At 51.3% G+C, this 20,618-nt stretch overlaps 3 protein-coding genes across 3 annotated transcripts in view; all 3 read right to left on the reverse strand.

Moving 5' to 3' along the window:
* The window catches only part of LOC124486885 (regulator of G-protein signaling 3-like), a 28,977-nt gene extending 26,729 nt beyond the window's left edge, over positions 1–2,248 (reverse strand). The window contains 1 exon segment of the mRNA XM_047048763.1: positions 1,625–2,248. Within this exon segment, the coding sequence (XP_046904719.1) occupies positions 1,625–2,180 (556 nt within the window). The 5' untranslated portion in view covers positions 2,181–2,248.
* Positions 2,249–2,253: 5 nt separating this feature from the next.
* Positions 2,254–3,680, reverse strand: LOC124486886 (uncharacterized PE-PGRS family protein PE_PGRS10-like). Its single transcript, XM_047048764.1, has 3 exons — positions 3,564–3,680; positions 2,689–2,898; positions 2,254–2,401 (listed from the first exon to the last, which is right to left on the reverse strand). The coding sequence occupies exons 1-3, from the start codon at positions 3,596–3,598 to the stop codon at positions 2,254–2,256; spliced, it is 393 nt and encodes a 130-aa protein (XP_046904720.1). The 5' UTR covers positions 3,599–3,680.
* Positions 3,681–7,167: 3,487 nt separating this feature from the next.
* dnm1b (dynamin 1b) lies at positions 7,168–20,579 on the reverse strand. Its single transcript, XM_047048561.1, has 22 exons — positions 20,239–20,579; positions 16,851–16,924; positions 16,473–16,622; positions 16,054–16,257; positions 15,680–15,778; positions 15,343–15,503; positions 15,043–15,185; positions 14,698–14,833; positions 14,129–14,196; positions 13,522–13,660; positions 13,211–13,297; positions 12,970–13,040; positions 12,790–12,841; positions 12,490–12,501; positions 11,891–12,004; positions 11,671–11,780; positions 11,470–11,581; positions 11,204–11,209; positions 10,859–11,029; positions 10,199–10,440; positions 9,926–10,102; positions 7,168–7,386 (listed from the first exon to the last, which is right to left on the reverse strand). The coding sequence occupies exons 1-22, from the start codon at positions 20,397–20,399 to the stop codon at positions 7,326–7,328; spliced, it is 2,550 nt and encodes an 849-aa protein (XP_046904517.1). The 5' UTR covers positions 20,400–20,579; the 3' UTR covers positions 7,168–7,325.
* Positions 20,580–20,618: the final 39 nt, after the last annotated feature.

Raw genomic sequence — 20,618 nt, forward strand, 5'->3', positions numbered from 1 at the left:
TTATCTTTACGACTGCGACCAGACAAACCCCAGGACTACCAGGACACAGACCCTGACCACTGAACTGCTGTCAGAACCCTGCACTTCAGAACCACAAACAGAATCTGGTTTATTGCTAAGTGGGTTTACACATGTGAGGAATTTGCTATGGTAGGGTGGTGCATAACAATAAACATAGTAAGAAAAAGTATGAATATTAAAAAGAAGTACTTTAGTAAAAGGCATACATTTCATAGAGAGAAACAGACAATAAGATAACACAAATTGTAAAAAATACAAAAAGCGTACATATATGACTGTTTCTTAACACTTCTAGTCCTTGTTTAGCTGCTGGGTTTACATCTGCACTGTTTAAACGTGGCTTTGGATAAAAGTATATTTTATAATGAATACAAGTTAATAATGGAAACCTGAAGCCTTGGGACATTACAAATGGCACACTGTGAAACACTGTACCAACTAACAGAGGCTTCCAACTAGGAGACATTATAAATGGATTAGATGAGATCCACACGACATGGCTAACCTTCTGTACATGTACCCCAGGGAGGAACAGTGCTTACTGTACGGCCGACATGGGCTACTGTTCAACTGCTATTCCAGTCAGTTACATAAAAGCTTTAAATAGGCGGTACTTCAAAACTGATGTTAGTGAGTACACAGCATGCCTACACCATGTCTCTCTCACCATCCTCCTCATCATCATCATCATCATCATCACCATCATCACCATCATCAAATTAAGGACAAACTGGAGCAGCGAGCCCAAGGGGAGGTTGCCATAACGCACATGAGCGCCTCACTAGTGGATCCTCAGAGAGAACACAGACAGTCAAACACGGATCCTCGGGAAGGACAGACAGCCCTGGGGTAACCATGGGCAACATGCAAGGGAATGGAATCGTGTGTCTGTACAAACGGACTTCCACACATGCCACGTCGCGACCTGCTGGGCAAGATGTTCGGTCACTTGAGAGCACTTCTAGCACACAGGATGTAGAATCAGAATCAGAATCAGAATCGGAATCACAAAGTGACCAATGGGCTTTAGGACAGTGTAGGGTTGTCCCAGAGTGATGAAACATGAGTTAAACACTATCAGCTCTGATATCATCCTGCAACAGCCGCCTGCAGGGCTCATTCATGACATCACCACGCACTGCTGCCTTCTCCCACGCTGGAGAGACCCGCCCGGCGCCCAGGACTACATGTCGCTGCTGCCGCCTGCTGGTGAGCTGCTGCAGTTACGTGTCTTACAGGTCATTAGCCCCCTCTAGTGGCTGAGCTAGGGAAAGGTGTAGGGAAACGAAGTGTGATAATCATGCTGGTGGCAGCGGTGTGTCCAGACATTTTTGATAGGGGTGGCACCAGGGGTGGCCCGCCTCTGACTGGGCATATAGCTAATCATATATTGGGGTGGCCAATCAGATTTCAGGGGTGGCCCGTGCCACCCTAGGCCACCCCCTGAACACGCCCCTGGCTGGTGGAAAAAGATAGTGAGAGATAGAGAGACAGAAAGATACAGACAGAGAGAGGGAGAGAGAGAGAGAGAGTGAGAGACAGAGAAAGACACAGAAAGAGAGAGGGGGTCAGTGGTTGATGCTGTAAACAAGGAGTGTCTCACCTTTCCCCCTGAAGCCTGAGGGGCGGATCTTCCTCCTCTTCCTGGAGCCGGCCTCTCGTTCCTCCCCCACAGACCAGCTCTCTCTCCTGGGTTCAGGGTCGATTATGCCCCTCAGAGAAGTAGTCTTGCATCTGGCTTGAGGACCAGCTGAGTTTCCCCCACAGGTCTCCCTTCTATCAGGTACATCTCCAGACATTTTCCCCCCTAAAGTTTTGGCCTTTCTGGGTCCTTGTTCAGCCACGCTCTCCATGGATGTCTTTCTCCTCGTGGGAACATCTCCAGAGACTTTTCCCAGACACATTTTCCTCTTTGTCGGAACATCTTCAGAGAAGTTCTCCAGAAAGGTCTTTCTTCTCGCAGGTACATCTCCGTAGACGTTCTCCTCAGAGATCATCCTCTTTTGAGGAACGTCCGCAGAGAAGTTCTTCAGAGAGATCTTTCTCCTTGTGAGTACATCTCCAAAGACGTTCTCCGCTGATATCCTCCCTCTTGTAGGCACGCCTGCAGGAACGTTCTCCACGGGGGTCAGCCTCCCCCAGGGTGGATCTCCAGTCATGTCCCCCACGATGGGCTTCCACCTTCCAGATGTCTTCTTGATGAGGGCTACTCTGACCTGCGACCCTGGGCTCCTATGGACCAGCGACTCCCCCCAGACCCCCCCTGTAGCGCCCCCCCCCCCAGACCCCCCCCGCAGCTGTTGCCCCCCAGACCCCCCCTGTAGCTGGGCCCCCCCAGACCCCCCCTGTAGATGCCCGGGCTGCAGGTCTGCCTGCTGAGCTGATAGGAAAACAAAAAACATCACAAGAGTCTGTTAGCCAACCAAAACCCCTGAAGGACAGCTTCACTGCATGACAGACTTGGGTGCTCCTCTTCAGGTGTGTGATGTGTTCACATCTGCTCAGGTGTGTTCACATCTGCTCAGGTGTGTTCACATCTGCTCAGGTGTGTTCACATCTGCTCACGTGTGTTCACATCTGCTCAGGTGTGTTCACATCTGCTCAGGTGTGTTCACATCTCCTCAGGTGTGTTCCCATCTGCTCAGGTGTGTTCACATCTGCTCCTACCATCTCCGTACTCTCCTGGAGATCCTGGGTTCCCTGGAGGTTCCTCTGTTCCCCAGGCCGACCAGGTGACCTCCTCCTCCATCTCCTCCTGTTCCTCCTTGTGTTCCACCTCGTCCCGCAGCGACCCACTCCTCTCTGCACCTCCTCTTACTGGCAGGGCCAGGCTGGTAGGCCTCCTGGTGGAGCCGCTGGCTAGCTCCGCCACTGGGCCTAACAGGACCAGTTTTAAGATGTGAAGAGTAACCAGAACTGGGACGGGGTAAAGGGTTAAGGAACCCACCCTTGATTCTCCACCGGCCCTCAGTAACAGCCATGACCAATTATCTTGCAGTGTTAGAAAACAATTTGCCCCAATCAGCATCATGAGTGAGAGGAGGAGAGGCAGAGGGGAGAGTGATTAACCAGCATCAGGCCAGGCTGGGAAGATAGAAGCCGACAGGCCCGGCATGCAGGGGTCAGAGGGTGTGACTCCCCATAGTGACTCTGACTAGCTTGCAGATCCAGAATCAGAGAGAGCGAGTTTAAACGTTCCTATTCAGCCCACGATTGTTTTATTAGAATTAACCGTATGAGAAAATGTACATATTTGAAAAAGATTTAACTTTTAACTTATAATAAAATATATCAATAAATTAGTATTTGTACTATATTATATTCCTTTTAACTTTACTTACTTTGTCAAATCTAGACACATCTTACTATTTTTTTTTTTACAAATTACGTTTACTGGCATCAAAGCCAAAAATAGGCGTTCTACATCTATGATGATAGTGAAGGGACAGCGACTCACCCTTTCACTGGCGATAACGTGAGATAAGTGAGCGCGTTTGCTTGAATATCGCGCACAATGCAACGCATTGAACATCAAATCTTACCTTTTCCTATTTTCCTGCGGCTGGACGTTCTCCATTGTCCCGTCGATACAGTGCGGAAGTTTTACACTTCCAGAACTACATTCAAAAAAGCCGCTGGAAACTCACTTTTCTCTCCCCTGGAGCCTGGAAGTGGTGTTTCAGCTCCGCCACTCCCCCTCTCTGCTCCCCAGCAGCGAGCGGCCCGGTTGTAAAAAATTATCGTTCGACCAATCCGAGAGGTCCATTTGAAAACCCGTACAGGCTCATGTAAACATTTAAAAAACGCTGAAATATCCCAAATACATGTGTTTCCCATTAGTCTGCACAGGCAGTCATTCTTACTTCTTGAGTGCAGTTGTGAATGTGTCTAGTCATTCAGAGAAGCTATCTGTACTATTCTTAACATCTAAATATGTATACCTTACACCACTACCTATAAAGGACTGAATAACAAAAATCATCAGCCATATTCAGTATAAGCGAACGATCCAGTGTTATTTGCAGGGGGGTCTGTGTGTGTTTTGTGGAGCTGGTCCGCACAGCAGCCGTTAGTGGTGGTATGTTGCCAGGCCTCAAAGGAAAAGGAATTCAGCTGGCCTGTCCCTTAGTCCCTATAGTGACTTAACAGCAATAAATTGTGTGTGTGGTGTGTGTGTGTCTGTGTGCACAAACTAGTGTGTGCTCGACTGCACGATCGGGTCTTTTCCTCCAAGGCACCAGCTGACTTATTTCCACCCCGGCCAGCAAACATCTCAGCTGCAGTTGCCTTTTAGGCTCTCCTGCTCCGATACCCAGTAATGAAGACCTGCAGCGTGTGCTTGAGTTGGGCTTCTTCTCATTGGCTCCAATGGGACTCCTCCTCCCTTGGCTTGGCTGAACAAACAACGCTACACATCTAGTTAAAGGAAGACCAACAATGCCAACTAACCAGAACATCAACTAAGAGAGCCACAGGAAGGCTCAACATATCCCTCCCTCCCCCTGCTCTCTCCCTGCCCTCCCCCTGCCCTCCCTCTCCCTCCCCCTGCCCTCCCCTAACCCCGTCCAGCAGCGGTCTGACCATACAGGGTCCTGACAGGGGAGAGAGCTGGTGGTACAGCACACTTGGACACCAGAGGTTGGCAGCCTAACTGTCTCGTCACGTCCTGCAGCCTTTCTCTGGGTGTCACTATGGGGAGGAGTACCTCAGCAGGGACACAATGGAGGGGGAGGACCATGACAACCAAGCAGACAACCAGCTCTGGGCCCAGGGGGGGGGGGGGGGCAGGGGGCCCAGGGGGGGGGGGGGGGGGGGCGGGGGATCAGGGGGGAGCCAGGGGGTGCAGTGGCTGCCTGTGAGAGAAAAGCCATGATCTGTGAGGAGAAAAAAGGTATTATTTGTGGAGAGTAGTACGACACCAGACCCTACACACACACACACACACACCTATTCTCCTAATGATTAAGCTGCCCTGGCAGTATCCACAGCCTGCCATGTTGACATCTTCTAAAGGACTCCAGAGGTCTCCAGATAATTTCACGGACACAGTCATTGATGGGTGGAAATGGCTGTGCAGCTCAGGAGAGTGTTGTTGTGAGTGTGAGGCCCCCCCCCCCCCCCCCCCCCCCCCCCCACACACACACACACCCCTACTCCTTATGGTAAAAGCCCATTCACCACTACTGCTATACTGTTTGAATAGTCTTTACAGAACTCTGAGCTGAGTGTTGTTGACCCACTTTACCTAAATATGGCTTTGACAAAGGAACCTAGTGTGGGCTCTGGGGGGTGAAAGAGGGGGGGGGGGGGGTGAGGACAACACACACACACACACCCACACACACACGCACACACAATCTAGTCATAGTAACTGACTTCAATACTAGGGGGTGTCTGAAAGCCCAAGGGTGGGGGAGACCTATCGTGTCTACAACTCTTCCTGTTTACATAAGAAAGATAAGGAAATTAGCCAATTACTGGCTTGACATTACCATATATTTATTCTCTACTGAGACATTACCAGGTATTTACTCTGTACTGAGACATTACCATGTATTTATTCTGTACTGAGACATTAGAGAGACCAGAAAGAGGGTAGAGTGGAGGAATAGGCATCAGAGAGATACTGGAAGAAGAGAAACAGGGAAGAACAGAGAGAGAAAGAGAGAGAGATCAGCCTGGGTGGATGAGACGCCTGAAGGGAGAGCAGGAAACATCCATGAGAGTCTCTCCACGCACCATCGGTCAGAGCTTGGTTTGGGCGGGATGGCCCAGACATGTTAGTCATTCATTACCCTGGGATTACAGATGTAATCCAGACCCCCCCTGAAACAGCCAACACCCCCACACACCCCTGCCCTCACCGCCCCCCCCCCTCACCGCCCCCCCCTCACCCCCCCCCCCCCCCCACCTCACCTGCGGCCCAGTGCATGTTTCAGTGGCAGACAGGAAGAAGTGACATCACAGCTGTTACCTCTTCCAGTGACTCTTTATTCACGTCAAAGCCTTGACCTTGCTTCACATACTCTTTTCACTAACAGCACTTTGATACATATTATGGCAGCAGGAAACGCACACGCAAATATACACATTCACTCACTCCTGGTAAAGACATCTGATCTCACCATGTATACTCTATGCCAATATATATATATATATACCATATATGTCAATAACATAATAAATAATACACAATCACATCATAGCATAATTATTACTATTATTTATATAGATTATTTATACGTTTGGACTAAACTCTACACAGTGGAAGCACAATTTCCAAAGATGCACCACAACAACACAGAACACTGGATCAGGTCTCCATGGAAACGCTTCAGTCATGATTTAACAGCTTATATTCAGATATTCTCACATGTTCAGCAGGATCCTTTGACAGTAATAAGTTAAGATATGGTGAACAAGGTAAAGATTCAAGGTAAATTCGACATTACGGAACATTTCAACGTCGTAAACTTTTTTTTGTATGATTTCAAATCCATATTTCCAGGTTCTTTGTGGTAAAACAGAGGTGTTGGTTAGGACAGGGCCAGACATTAGCATCGCCCTAACCCTCACTGGGCCTAGTCTACACACTGGAAACACACTGTAAGAGGTGACTACATCTGTGACCTGGATGAAACACACATCACACACATAAGATATACACCTACACTACGGGTCACAACTTTAACAATGGCACAACATTCTCTGACTGATAAGAAGATGTTGCATGTGGCCACGAGTCCCTGGAGGACATGAACGACAGCGATGCCGCCACACGGATGCATGTGTGTGCAGGCCGACAGTGTGAACACGCGTGACCACGACACAGAACCTGGACACGCGGTGAATCCTGCCTGCGGTTCACACGCACGGCAGGACGGACACAGAGTCGCTCTCTGTCCACCCAGTCACCACCTGATCAGAGGCTGAGGCCAGAGGTGCATGCACACAGCTCTGTTCATTGTTTGGTTTTTATTCATATTCAATACGGGTTTTGTTACCAACACTGTGGGGCTCTTTTCAGTGTCATCGCTTGTTGGTTGTGGACTGAGACCAGGTAGCCCAGAGAGACCTCGTGCCCTCCCTCCCCCTCCCTCCCCCCTCCCTCTCCCTCCCCCCTCCCCCCCGCAGTACTCCCCCCTCACTCTGGATGCTCTTCTGCTGACCTCCAGGGTAAATCTTCTGTGTGTGTGTGTGTGTGAATGTATGTGTGTGTGTGTGTGCACTGGTTACCTCAGCCAGCCAGCAGGAGAGCAGGTAGGAAGAAAAGGTGTAATGTGTGTGTGTGTGTGTTGGGGTATTTAACCATCAATAGAGGACTGTGGGCTCTCTCCGTGGGATGGGCTGCCCCTACTGGGTCGACTGGAAGATGGAGGAGAGAGAGACAGAGAGAGAAACAGAGAGAGAGACAGACAGAGAGACAGAGAGAGAGACAGAGAGAGAGACAGAGAGAGAGACAGAGAGAGAGACAGAGAGAGAGATAAGGAGGAGGTACAACATAAGAAAAAAAAACAGGAACCAAAAAAAACAAGCCAACAACCATTCAAGCAAAATGACAAGCCTAACGTCAGATAAAAAAGGGTTTAAGTATCCCGGTCTACATTATCAGGTATTTAAAATCTCTATTTCTACATGACTCAAATCCTAAGTGCACCTAGAACATTCCACCTCATCATTGCTTTCATCACTGATAAATACTGTACCTGGGCCTACATGTGCAGAGACAGTGGTAATGGCAGAACTGCCTCAGTATATTGCTACATCAAAGGACTTTATTATTGCCACTGTGTGTGTTCATCCTTGTGCTAGTGAGGCTGAATGGAGATGTTGTGCTGTGTGGAGAGGTGGAAGGGTGGAAGGAGGAGGGTGACTGGAGAGTAGGGGGCATCAGGTGGGACGCTAGCAGCCTAGCACACTGGAACGTCAGTACGCCAGACAGGCAGTACACTGCAGTAGCACGCTAGGACAGCAGCGCGCTAGAGCAGTAGGAAGCTAGGACAGTATGGTATGCCAGGGGAGTGTGGGTGAACTGGCTGGAACAGCAGCAGGCGGTTAGAAAGAGAAGTCAGAGGAGGCTGGTTTGCCGGGAGGAGAGGGAGACACAGGGGCTCTCCGGCTGGAGGGGTGGGGGGTGAGGGGTGGGGGGCGGGCAGAGAGGGGGGTGGAGAGGCAGGGAGACAGACAGGTAGAGGATCGGGTAGGCAGGAAGTATAGAGAGACAGACAGACAGGCAGACAGGCAGACAGTTAGACAGACATACAGAACATGGTGTCACATGTTCCACAGGCAACAAAACATCCAACGTTCGGAGATATTTTGGTTTCCGAGCTCACTTCACTACATCCATGACCGGTACTGTTAGACACGGCTAGTACACAACACAACCACAGTTGAATGGAATGACATGTCGACAAACATCCTGCCAGTGGTTTGTCACATGGGCCTATCTTAGACAGTCCACACTTGGTCTAATGGAAGATGTTAGGGAGACAGGGGAGCCCACCCAGGTCTATAACAGACACACACACACTGCTATGTGGTTAGCAGAGGGTACAGGGTCAGGGGGAGAGGAGAGGAGCGGTGGATTTGACATGAGCAGTGGGTCAGTACGGCTGGACAGACAGACAGACAGACTGACGTACCCTTGGTGAAATCTTCACTGGTCACTGATAGAGATTCTGAAAAAGTAATCACAGTCAAGTCTCTCTCTCTATATATATATATATATATATGTCTCTCTCTCTCTCTATGTCTCTCTCTCTCTCTCTCTCTCTCTCTCTCTCTCTCTCTCTCTCTCTCTCTCTCTCTCTCTCTGTATGTCTCTCTTTATCTGTCTTTGATTGTTTCTGTCTTTCTAGTTCTCTCATTATCACTCTCTCTCTTTTTCTGTCCGTAGGTTGCGTCTCTGTAAATAGAGGTACTGTAACAATGTGATCGCACAGGGATGGTAGAGAGGACACACACACATCATACACACACATTATAGACACACATTATAGACACACACATCACACACACACATTATAGACACACACACATATCACAGACTTGGCTATGGGAGAGATGGGCTATGATGAGTTGAGGAGGTTGGTGTCTGTCTTCAAACATAGCAGATACCTGTAACTTGGGAGTTGTGGAAAGCTAGAGGGGTGGATGGTTGGAGGAAATGGAGAGGTGGAGAGGTGGAGGGGTGGAGGTATGGAGAGGTGGCGGTATGGAGAGGTGGAGGGGTGGAGGGGTGGAGGGGTGGAGGGGTGGAGGGGTGGAGAGGTGGAGGTATGGAGGGGTGGAGGGGTGGAGGGGTGGAGAGGTGGAGGTATGGAGGGGTGGAGGGGTGGAGGGGTGGAGGTATGGAGAGGTGGAGGTATGGAGAGGTGGAGGGGTGGAGGGGTGGAGGGGTGGAGAGGTGGAGGTATGGAGGGGTGGAGGGGTGGAGGGGTGGAGGGGTGGAGAGGTGGAGGTATGGAGGGGTGGAGGGGTGGAGGGGTGGAGGGGTGGAGGGGTGGAGGGGTGGAGAGGTGGAGGTATGGAGGGGTGGAGGTATGGAGGGGTGGAGGTATGGAGGGGTGGAGGTATGGAGGGGTGGAGGGGTGGAGGGGTGGAGGGGTGGAGAGGTGGAGGTATGGAGGGGTGGATGGATTGGAGTGTAACTATGGGAGTCGTTTTCAACACTAAACGAAAGAACCAAGGGAGGGAGGTGAGAGAGAGAAAAAAGAAGGAGTTTCTTTCCATGTCTACAGGAGAGGGAGGGAGGTTGTGGATCATCATCTTCATTTTACAGTAGGACTCTGGAACACTCCGGAACACTCTAAGTCAGCTTCACTGACATCACTGTCTTCTAGAACACTTAGCTCTCGCTACTGAGTAGCTTATAAACGTGAGAGGTTTGCATGTCCCTTACCTGGGAACTCCAGGTGGGGCACGGTTGGGCCTGGAGGGGACATGGGGGGGGTCAGGGGACACCCCAGGACGGGAGGGGACGGCAGGGCCCCCTGGGGGGCCCGGGGCAGCACGGGCTCCAGGCCGGGGGGGGCCGGGGGGAGCGCGTCTCTGAGGGGTGGGGCTCGACATGGGAGACCTGCGCAGGAGAGAGGCACGGTCAGTCCCACAGACGACATCCACGCACACAAGCCCCGCCCCCACTCCGCGTTCGTAAGCCCCCTGCCTCTCCTACCTTCCGCCGCCTCGGGGGTTCTGCACCTGCAGCCAGGAGTCGTCGACGGGCGGGGGCATGGCCGTGGAGATGGTGGAGGTGCTGATGTCCCCGATGATGTGCAGGGCCTCCCTCAGGGCGTGGTACATGCGCAGCATCTCGTCCCTGTGGGTGGCCTGCTCCGCTGACTCCTCCATCAGACTGCTCTGGTCCCCACACGAGTACAGGCACGCCAGCAGCTCCGCGTTGATGAACTCCTTCGTCTGGAGGGGAGAGGGGAGGGGAGAGGAAGAGAGGGGAGGGGAGGGGAGGGGAGGGGAGGGGAGGGGAGGGGAGGGGAGAGGAGGGGAGGGGAGGGGAGGGGAGGAGAGGAGAGGAGAGGAGAGGAGAGGAGAGGAGAGGAGAGAAGAGGAGAGGAGAGGAGGAGAGGAGAGGAGGGGAGAGGAGAGGAGAGGAGAGGAGAGGAGGGGAGGGGAGGAGAGGAGAGGAGAGGAGAGGAGAGGAGAGGAGAGGAGAGGAGAGGAGAGGAGAGAGGAGAGGAGAGGAGAGGAGAGGAGACAAGAGGAGGAGAGGAGGAGAGGAGGAGAGGAGGAGAGGAGAGGAGGACTAAATAATGCAGAATCCTACATCACAGCATTGCAGCAGTGTGCCGTACTGCCTAACAGCAGGTGCAGCCCGTACGTTGATGATCATCAGGTGCATGATGGTCTTGGGGATGAGGTCTCTGATGGTCCTGTTGACGATGGACATGTAGGAGTCCACCAGGTTCCGGATGGTCTCCACCTGCCGCTCCAGCTGAGGGTCCATGGAGTGGCCCAGACCCTCAGAGCCCCCGTCATCACTGGACTCACTCTGGGGGGGGGGGAGGGGACAGGGGGGGGGGGGGAGGGGACAGGGGGGGGGAAGGGGACAGGGGGACAGGGGGGGGGGACAGGGGGGGTGGGGTTGAAAGCACACAGGTCACAGACTGGCTAATTGGAGGATTACAACATGAATTTAGAGGCAACGAAAAGGCAATGGAGCTACCTTATCCTGATCCTCGGCGAAGGGTTGGGAGTTAGAGGGGGAGAGGAGGGGGAGGAGGAGGAGGAGGAGGAGGAGGAGGAAGAAGAGGAGGAGGAGGAAGAAGAGGGGGAGGAGGACATGTTGTGTTAAGGATGTGTTGTGTTACAGGCAGGAGGGACACATATAACTGAAGCCAAGATGAGTCAGCAGTGATTTTAATTCAGCACTCTCAGGTTATGATCGAACATTGAACATATCCAGTACTGTCTGTGTAAATGTGTGTGTACCACGTTGCGATCGGGATAGACTCCAGCGCGGAGGAAGGATGCCTTCCAGCTGTCCACCTCCTCCTGACTGTCAGAGGCCAACTCCAGGCTGCGGTTATCCTTGTACACGTTCCTGCACACACACACACACACACAAGAAGATGGTAGCTTTGACCAGCCTAGTAGATATGTCCTGTATGTATGTGTGTGTGTGTGACTGACCTGTGCTCAGTGTTGAAGAGAGCAAATATGTGTTTGCTGGACATGAAGCTCTTCTCGATGTCTCTCAGTTTGAGGTTGTCGACAGGCATCATGTACTTCTTCTCTTTCTCCTATAGGGGGGGGCAGATTGAAACACAAAACTCAATGAAACTTCATATTCACACAGATTGCTATGTAGTATTGGAAGTTTGTGTGTTTGTGTGTGTGTGTGTGTGCTCACCTCGTCATCCTTGTACCAGGACAAGGTCTCAGCTGTGAGGACGAACCAGTACTCTTTGGCTCCGCCCTTCATGATGCTGATGTTGTTGATGGTCAGCCAGCCCTTCCTGATCACCTGACACAGGTCAGAGGTCACAGGTCAGAGGTCAAGAACACAATTACTCTGTATGTCAAAATATTTGTACCACAGCTAATTGTGTGAATTAGCTGTGTTTACACAGTATGTACTACGGTAGCCACTATGCATCAAACATCTTTGGCTATTTATTGAGCCTTAGTCTGACTATGTTGTGCGGTGGTCTGCCCTATGAGGCCAAGGGTAAGACTAAGATACGGGGTGGGGTGAATACCCAGCAGGTCAGAGGTCACAGGAGAGGGGGGGTTATAAGATGTTGTGGTGACGGCTCTGGATTACAGTTCAGGATTCTGATTTGTAGCTCCACATTGTTACATTGTTGTACAGACACCACAAAAGTGCATCTTAAAAACAGCAGCTTCCAAGTAACACAGGCTACACCCACACACACACACACACACACACACACACAAACACACACACACACACACACAAGGCATCCTTCTCCCATTATGCATGCTTACCATGGCTTCATCCTGCAGAGGGGTTGCCACGGCAACGGGGAGAACGTGAGATGGGCATTGATGGGAGAGAGAGAGAGAGTAAAGAGGCCCGAGATTACAGACGAAAAGGAGCAATGGAAAACCAGAGACACAGAGACGAGGAAAAAGGTATTCTAGTGAAAGAGGTAGCATGAGAGACGAGTGTGTGTGTTTGAGAGGTGTGTGTTTGAGAAGTGTGTGTTTGAGAGCTGTGTGTTTGAGAGGTGTGTGTTTAAAAGGTGTGTGTGTGGGTGTTTTGAGAGGTGTGTGTGTGTGCCTCACCTGGTTACCCGCTGCCTTGCTCTTGTTCATTTGACTGCTCCTCTGTTGAGCACTGAGGAGGGGACACACAGCACATGAGTGTGTGATGTGTGCATGTGTGTGTGGTGTGTGTGGTGTGTGTGTGGCGTGTGTGGTGTGTGTGTGTTTGAGGGTAGAAGAGGAGGAAGTTCAGCTTCTTACTTGGCGAATCCTATGAAGTCCTCATGGTTGGTGTTCATGTAGGCCAGCTCAATGTCGATCAGCAGCATGACCTGCAGGGAGGGCAGAGTGGGACAGGTCAGACCGCTCGGACCCTCCCAGATACCTCCTCTCTGACCCAGCCACGTGGCCCCCTGGCCCCCAGGCTGGCCCCCTGGTCATGTGGCCCCCTGTGTAGCGTGTAGCGTGTCACATGTAGCGTGTAGCGTGTAGCATGTCGGACCTGGTCTTTGGTGCGGCTCTCGCGGTCACGTATGTGCTGAGTGACGATCTTCTCCATCTCCTCACGCAGCATGGGGTACTGGGCCAGCTGAGAACACACACACACAGGCAGACACACACACACACAGGCAGACACACACACACACAGGCACACACACACACACAGGCAGACACACACACAGACACACACAGGCAGACACACACACACAGACACAGGCAGACACACAGGCAGACACACACACAGGTGTGGTGAGTATTGACGTGCCCCGGCCTGTGCCTGTGTGAGCGTGCAGGGTGGCTGGGTCAGCTGACCTTCTGGGTGCACTGGCGGACGGTGTTGACCAGCTCAGAGATGACCATGTCTACACACTTCTGACAAGGCTCCTTGATCCTGGCTATCTGCCGCTTGACGATGGTCTCAAACGCCATGTCTGGAGTAAACAGGCCAGTCCTGATGGAGAGAGGAGAGGAGGAGAGGAGGAGAGGAGGAGAGGAGGAGAGGAGGAGAGGAGGAGAGGATGAGAGGAGAGGAGGAGAGGAGGAGAGGAAGAGAGGATGAGAGGAGAGGAGGAGAGGTGGAGAGGAAGAGAGGAGGAGAGGAGGAGAGGAAGAGCAGAGGAGAGGAGGAGAGGAGGAGAGGAGGAGAGGAGGAGAGGAGGAGAGGAGGAGAGGAGGAGAGGAGGAGAGGAAGAGAGGAGAGGAGGAGAGGATGAGAGGAGAGGAGAGGAGGAGAGGAGGAGAGGAAGAGCAGAGGAGAGGAGGAGAGGAGGAGAGGAGGAGAGGAGGAGAGGAAGAGCAGAGGAGAGGAGGAGAGGAGGAGAGGAGGAGAGGAGGAGAGGAGGAGAGGAGGAGAGGAGGAGAGGTTAGTTTGAGCAGAGAGGCTGGAGGTGGGTCAGGTGTTCTTGGACAAACAGCTCACCTGATACCGTGGATGTTCTTGATGGCATAGCTGATCTCCTTCCGCAGTGTCTTCTCATCAAACTCCAGCTGGATACACACACACAGAAACACACACACACAGTTTTACAGTATTAGCAGGGTGATGGTGTGAAGGTTTCTGCTTGTGAAAGTATGCTTGTGTGTAGGTGTTGTTGTGAGAAGGGAAGGTGTGCTTGTGTGAAGGTGTGCTTGTGTGAAGGTGTGCTTGTGTGAAGGGATGGTGTGCTTGTGTGAAGGTGTGCTTGTGTGAAGGTGTGCTTGTGTGAAGGGATGGTGTGGTTGTGAAGGTGTTGTTGTGAGAAGGGAAGGTGTGCTTGTGTGAAGGTGTGCTTGTGTGAAGGTGTGCTTGTGTGAAGGGATGGTGTGCTTGTGTGAAGGTGTGCTTGTGTGAAGGTGTGCTTGTGTGAAGGGATGGTGTGGTTGTGAAGGTGTTGTTGTGAGAAGGGAAGGTGTGCTTGTGTGAAGGGATGGTGTGGTTGTGAAGGTGTTGTTGTGAGAAGGGAAGGTGTGCTTGTGTGAAGGTAACAGAGGTGGTTTGGCTGTTCGTACCTTGACCAGCTCGAAGGGGAACCTCTCGTGGAAGATGCGGTTGATCTTCGCTCCCCCTGACAGCTCATAGGTGTCGATCTGATCACCTGACCCCTCAATGCGTTTCTCAAAATCCACCGAAAACTGCTGCACCATCCTACAGTACACACACACACACACATACACATGCGCACATACAGACAAACACACACACATAAAGACAACCACACCCAGACACACACAGACACAAGCATTCAGACAAACACACAAACCATCCAATGTTTTTCTATAAACGAAATGTGAACCCTGTGTGTATACAGACGAGAATGAGAGCACAAGTGTGTGTGTGTGTGTGTGTGTACTGACTGCAGCAGAGCCTTGGTTTTGCGGGAGGGGTCGTCTGGTTGGTAGTTCTTGTACTCCTCCACCTCCTTCTCGATGGACAGCAGCTGGCTCTGCAGCTTGGCTCGTAACGCCGGCAATGTGTCCCGGATGTGATTGGTCAGTTGCTACAGGAAACAGGAAGCAACAGAGCATGACACAGTCGTGTTACTAAGGGAAGGGTTCATTTTGAAGGGACCAGTGGCATGCCAGGGAAAAGAGAACGAGGTATAATGTAGCCAATAGAATCCTGAATAAAGATGATGGACAGGTCCCTGATCCTACCTGGTTGAGGATCTTCTGCAGGTAGGCGGTGCCCATACGGTCAGCCAGGTGCCGATAGCCTGGATGAGACAGGAAGAACTTCCTCTCCGCTGCCAAGGCAGCTTTAATGTCCTTCTTACCATCAATGTCCTTCTGGCTGCGGTTCACCACCCCGACATAACCTGCAGAGGGCAGACCAGAGTCACATAGAGTCACAGAGCAGGAGAGGAGAGAAAGAGAGAGAAATAGAGAGAAAGAGAGAGAAAGAGAGAGAGAAAGAGAGAGAGAAAAGAGAGAGAGAGAGAGAGAGAGAGAGAGAGAGAGAGAGAGAGAGAGAGAGAGAGAGAGAGGTGTTGACCTCTGCGGAGGGGCAGCAGCTTGTTCTCCAGGATGTCTCTGGCATCCGTGCCCTCGTCCATCAGATCCAGCTTAGTGATCACTCCAATGCTGCGCTGACCTGCACACACACACGTGTTACCAAAGTATCTCAATACTCCACTACAAAAGTAATCTTAACACAAAGTACATCAATACAGCAAACGTACCTAAACACAGTCCTCATCAATGATGCTAACCTTTTATTAAACCTTTCAAAACATTTTCAAAAGCTTTAAAAAAAAAAAACAGTTTTTTAAACCTTTCAAAACTTTCTTGATATACATATATATATATATATATATATACGTTACAGTAAAACAAACTAAATCTTAACACACACACGCCATGCCTTACCCTGGGGGTCGACCTCCTTGGCTATCTTGAGGGCGTCAGAGTTGGCCAGGTCAGAGTTGGCTGGGGACACAGCCAGCAGCAGGCAGTTGTCCTTGGTGACAAACTGCATGAGCATGTCCCTGATCTGGGCCTCTATGTCAGCAGGCTGGTCCCCCACCGGCACCTTGGTCATCCCCGGTAGGTCCACCAGGGTCAGGTTCAGGACTGGAGGGGGGGAGGGGGGGTCAACGGGGTAGATACATTGTCAATATAGAATTGTGCACGTCACTTTTTTACTGTGTCATACAGACTTCTCGGTCAAACTTAAACTCTCTCACGATGTGTTGGAGTGAGTGTGTATATGTGTATGTGTGCGTGTGAGTCAGTCTGTGTGAGTCAGTCTGTGTGTGTGTGTGAAGTGTGTGTGTGTGTGTGTGTACCGTTGGGAGAGTAGACCCTCAGGTTGATGGGCACGGGGGAGATTCCTTTGTTCTGGCCGGTGATGCGGTCGGTCTCCGCCTCGATCTCCTGCCTCACCTCATCAAAGTCCGTGAACTTCTTCCCCTTGCAGTGGAGGAACTCAGCATGCTCTGGTGTCCAGGGAGACAGGAGAGACGGACAGGTCAGCGGGCCAATAGGAGTTGAGCGTTGTAAGATATCAGGGTGGGAGATAACAAGAGGAGTACACTGCCGGTGACAAAGTGTCAGATTATTATGAGAGTGTATTGAAATAGTCGTCGATTTATAAAAGGTTTTTCGGTTCTGACAGCAACTGTTTCAGGATCCGTGGGTGAGTGGATGTTGACTTGTGTTGTTACCAGTGGGACTGTTGATGAGCTGCAACACCAGGGGGCGACGTGTCACAATCCCAGACCCACGAGGAAGAAAATCCCTGGGAGAGAGGCGGGAGAGAACAGGGAGGAGGTAAGTCTATGCACACACACATAAACACACACACGCTTGCACACGCACACACACACACAGAGACCAATGCTACATCAACACAAGCCATCGTAAGCAGTGCTAGAGACAGATAATGAGAGCTGTATCTGTTGACAACAGTGCTGTTGTTGGGGAGCCAGCAGTGGGCTGGAGCCTGATACAGATGCGACGGTATGAGAGGAGCTGCCCGTAATCCACTTGTCACGTCTCCTGTGTGTGTTTGTGTTCGTGTGTGTGTGTGTGCTTTTATCATTTGTGTAGGAGGAGATGGGAACTGCAGCTAAATGTAAAGTGACTGTTTCCCCTGCAGCTCTTCATTCTCTCTCTCTCACACACACACACACATACACCCACACAGACACACACACATACACACACACACACACACACATACACAAACACACATACACAAACGTCTCATTTCCCCTTTACATAGGCAGGCTATCCCTGAGTGATCGTTGTCATCAAACGAGCGCTCTCTCAACCCTCTCTCTGCCTGACTGCCACTGTTAAACTAGCTTCCAGCACTCTACTTGAATGTCCAGTATGTTCTGATGGTATGTACGCAGTCAGCATCTCTCTCTCTCGCTCTCTCTCTCTCTCTCTCTCTATATATATATATATACTGTATATATAAACAGCATATGTATATATCTTTATGTATATATGTACAGTATATCTGTATATTTAAAGTTAGACCTGCACTGAACTAACGAGATGACTATTGACAGACCTACTGGTAGAGGCCTGGGCTAGGACACTCTCTTCTCACTTCCTGTTCAGAGCTCCAATCTACGTCCTGCTTCCTTTAGAGGTCAGGTGACCTCCAGGAGGCCCGGAGATAGGTAGCTGCTGTATCAAATATGAAGACACACTGCAGGATCTGGAGCACACACACACACACACACACATACACACACAGACTGGAACTGCTCCTCTCCGAAACAGCTTGGACAGGACCTGTGTGTGTGTTTGTGTGTGTGTGTGTGTTTGACAAAGAGACAGCGGGCTCTTGATCAGCAGCACAATGCTGCCTGTGTTCAAGCCCAAAGTGTGTGAGTGTTTGTGTGTGTGCACTGTGTGTGTGTGCGTGTGTGTGTCTGTTTTCGTGGGAGCAGACAGCCGGTGGACTGTCAGAGCCCTGGCCCAGCCCAGCGCTGGCTGCCAGTCTCATAGATGCCTCTCTGTTTCCCCCTCTACAGAACTGAGCCTCTCTCTACCTGGAACAACCCGGTCTCTGCCGCGCACAGTCTGGGACATGGGGGGTTTTACTGTGTCATCTGGAGGATACTCGACATCTGGGAGTGGCTACACACACCCTCTCTGCTGGTGGGATTTGGCCCGCGGTCGTCAGCGTGCGACAGCTGGCAGAGAGGCCCGTCCAGCATGCAGCGCTCTGTGGGCTGTCAGTGAAGCACTTTCACCCTCACATCCTCAGCCAGCATGCAGCGCTCTGTGGGCTGTCAGTGAAGCACTTTCACCCTCACATCCTCAGCCAGCATGCAGCGCTCTGTGGGCTGTCAGTGAAGCACTTTCACCCTCACATCCTCAGCCAGCATGCAGCGCTCTGTGGGCTGTCAGTGAAGCACTTTCACCCTCACATCCTCAGCCAGCATGCAGCGCTCTGTGGGCTGTCAGTGAAGCACTTTCACCCTCACATCCTCAGCCAGCATGCAGCGCTCTGTGGGCTGTCAGTGAAGCACTTTCACCCTCACATCCTCAGCCAGCATGCAGCGCTCTGTGGGCTGTCAGTGAAGCACTTTCACCCTCACATCCTCAGCCAGCATGCAGCGCTCTGTGGGCTGTCAGTGAAGCACTTTCACCCTCACATCCTCAGCCAGCATGCAGCGCTCTGTGGGCTGTCAGTGAAGCACTTTCACCCTCACATCCTCAGCCAGCATGCAGCGCTCTGTGGGCTGTCAGTGAAGCACTTTCACCCTCACATCCTCAGCCAGCATGCAGCGCTCTGTGGGCTGTCAGTGAAGCACTTTCACCCTCACATCCTCAGCCAGCATGCAGCGCTCTGTGGGCTGTCAGTGAAGCACTTTCACCCTCACATCCTCAGCCAGGATGCAGCGCGCAGGGGCTGGAGGCAGCCAGCGATGACCTCACTAACGCTCTATCTCATAATCTCTCGGTCTCCTACTCTCTCATTATCTCTCTCTTTCCCTCCCCCCCCCCCCTCTCTCTCTCTCTCTCTCTCTCTCTCACTCTGACACATACTTGCATACATCAGAGATGGATTGCCAACCTTACAGTCTTGGTTTCAAGTGGGTCTAGTTTTGAATCTTGGGAGACAGAACATGGGTCGGGTTCTCCTATATTTGTCTTGGAGCAATCTGACTGATACACCAATAAATCAAGAGCAAGACTCACTTCAAAAGACACTTGTAATGATTTTATAATGTCGTTTTGAATGCTAGAGAATTCGATTTCTTCTCGACAGGTCTTGGTCTGGTTTGATTTCAAACACGATCTTGTTTTGATCTGGCTCTAATGAGTTCCGGTCTTGACTCCATCTCTGACACACGCACACGCACACACACACATAGACACACAAGCCTACACATCCTTCAGCCCCTCCCCCTTCCCAAACACATACACACACAAGGTCACGCAAGGCATTTGTAGCATGATGCGTTCGTGGAGAGTTGCCAAGTTGGCAACATCTCGCACTGAAACGTTCCTGATTACAAACATGTACCATTGGCTTTTGACATTAAGACAATAAATCCGCGGCCAAATATCTGACATTGACAGACGAGGAATACGCTCATAACTATGATGACATCTGCATCATCATCCTGCCACCACCTCATTTTAACGTTACAGCCGCAGAATGGCTTGGCCTAGCCTACAGCACCAATTCGCCTCCGCATGCATGATCGCACAGACGCACCGCTCAGCGGTAGATTGAGGTGTGCATATGGTCTGTTAGTATGCCATATCATTGAATGTACAAGGATAAAATATCCACTTAAATATAATTGTGCATTGGCAAATACTAAACATTTTCGACTAGGCTAAGCTGTGAGCGGGCACTATGAAATAGCTTAAGCTTATAAAATCCCATATAGCCGGGGCCTAAAATTAATAGCCTTTCCTAGGACAAATGCCTTGCTTGACATTCAGGATACCTTAATGACGCGGTCTCTCTCTCTCTCTCTCTCTCTCTCTCTGACTGGGTATGTGACAAATACATGGTATTATACAGCTGTGCTTTGACACATACGGCCCCTTCCGGGGTGACAACCTTGCACTCACTTGCCCACGAAGTTCTCCAGCACAGAGCTTTTCCCGGCGCTCTGACCGCCGACCACGGCGATCTGCGGCAAGTCAATGGTAGCGTTCTGACCGATGGCGGAGAACGCATCCTGCATCTTGTTGACCAGAGGAATCAGGTCCTCCATGCCACGGTTCCCCATCTTGGCTGGTGGTGCGTTCTACCCTTCTTGCTTACGGAATCCTAGAAGGGGCACGGCCCTGACGACGCAGCTGCGGTATTCTTTAGCCCGGTGAATGTAAATTTTATTAATCCAGGTAGTGGTTAACGATGTTCTATCCTCGCTACCGCTCTTCTCCTCGCTACTCGCCGCTCTCCTCGTCCGCCGCGCTACCGCTGGAGGATGGAGGGATGCAGCGCT

Source organism: Hypomesus transpacificus, chromosome 24 (genome assembly GCF_021917145.1).
Source record: "Hypomesus transpacificus isolate Combined female chromosome 24, fHypTra1, whole genome shotgun sequence".
In the NCBI taxonomy this organism is placed as follows: Eukaryota; Metazoa; Chordata; class Actinopteri; order Osmeriformes; family Osmeridae; genus Hypomesus; species Hypomesus transpacificus.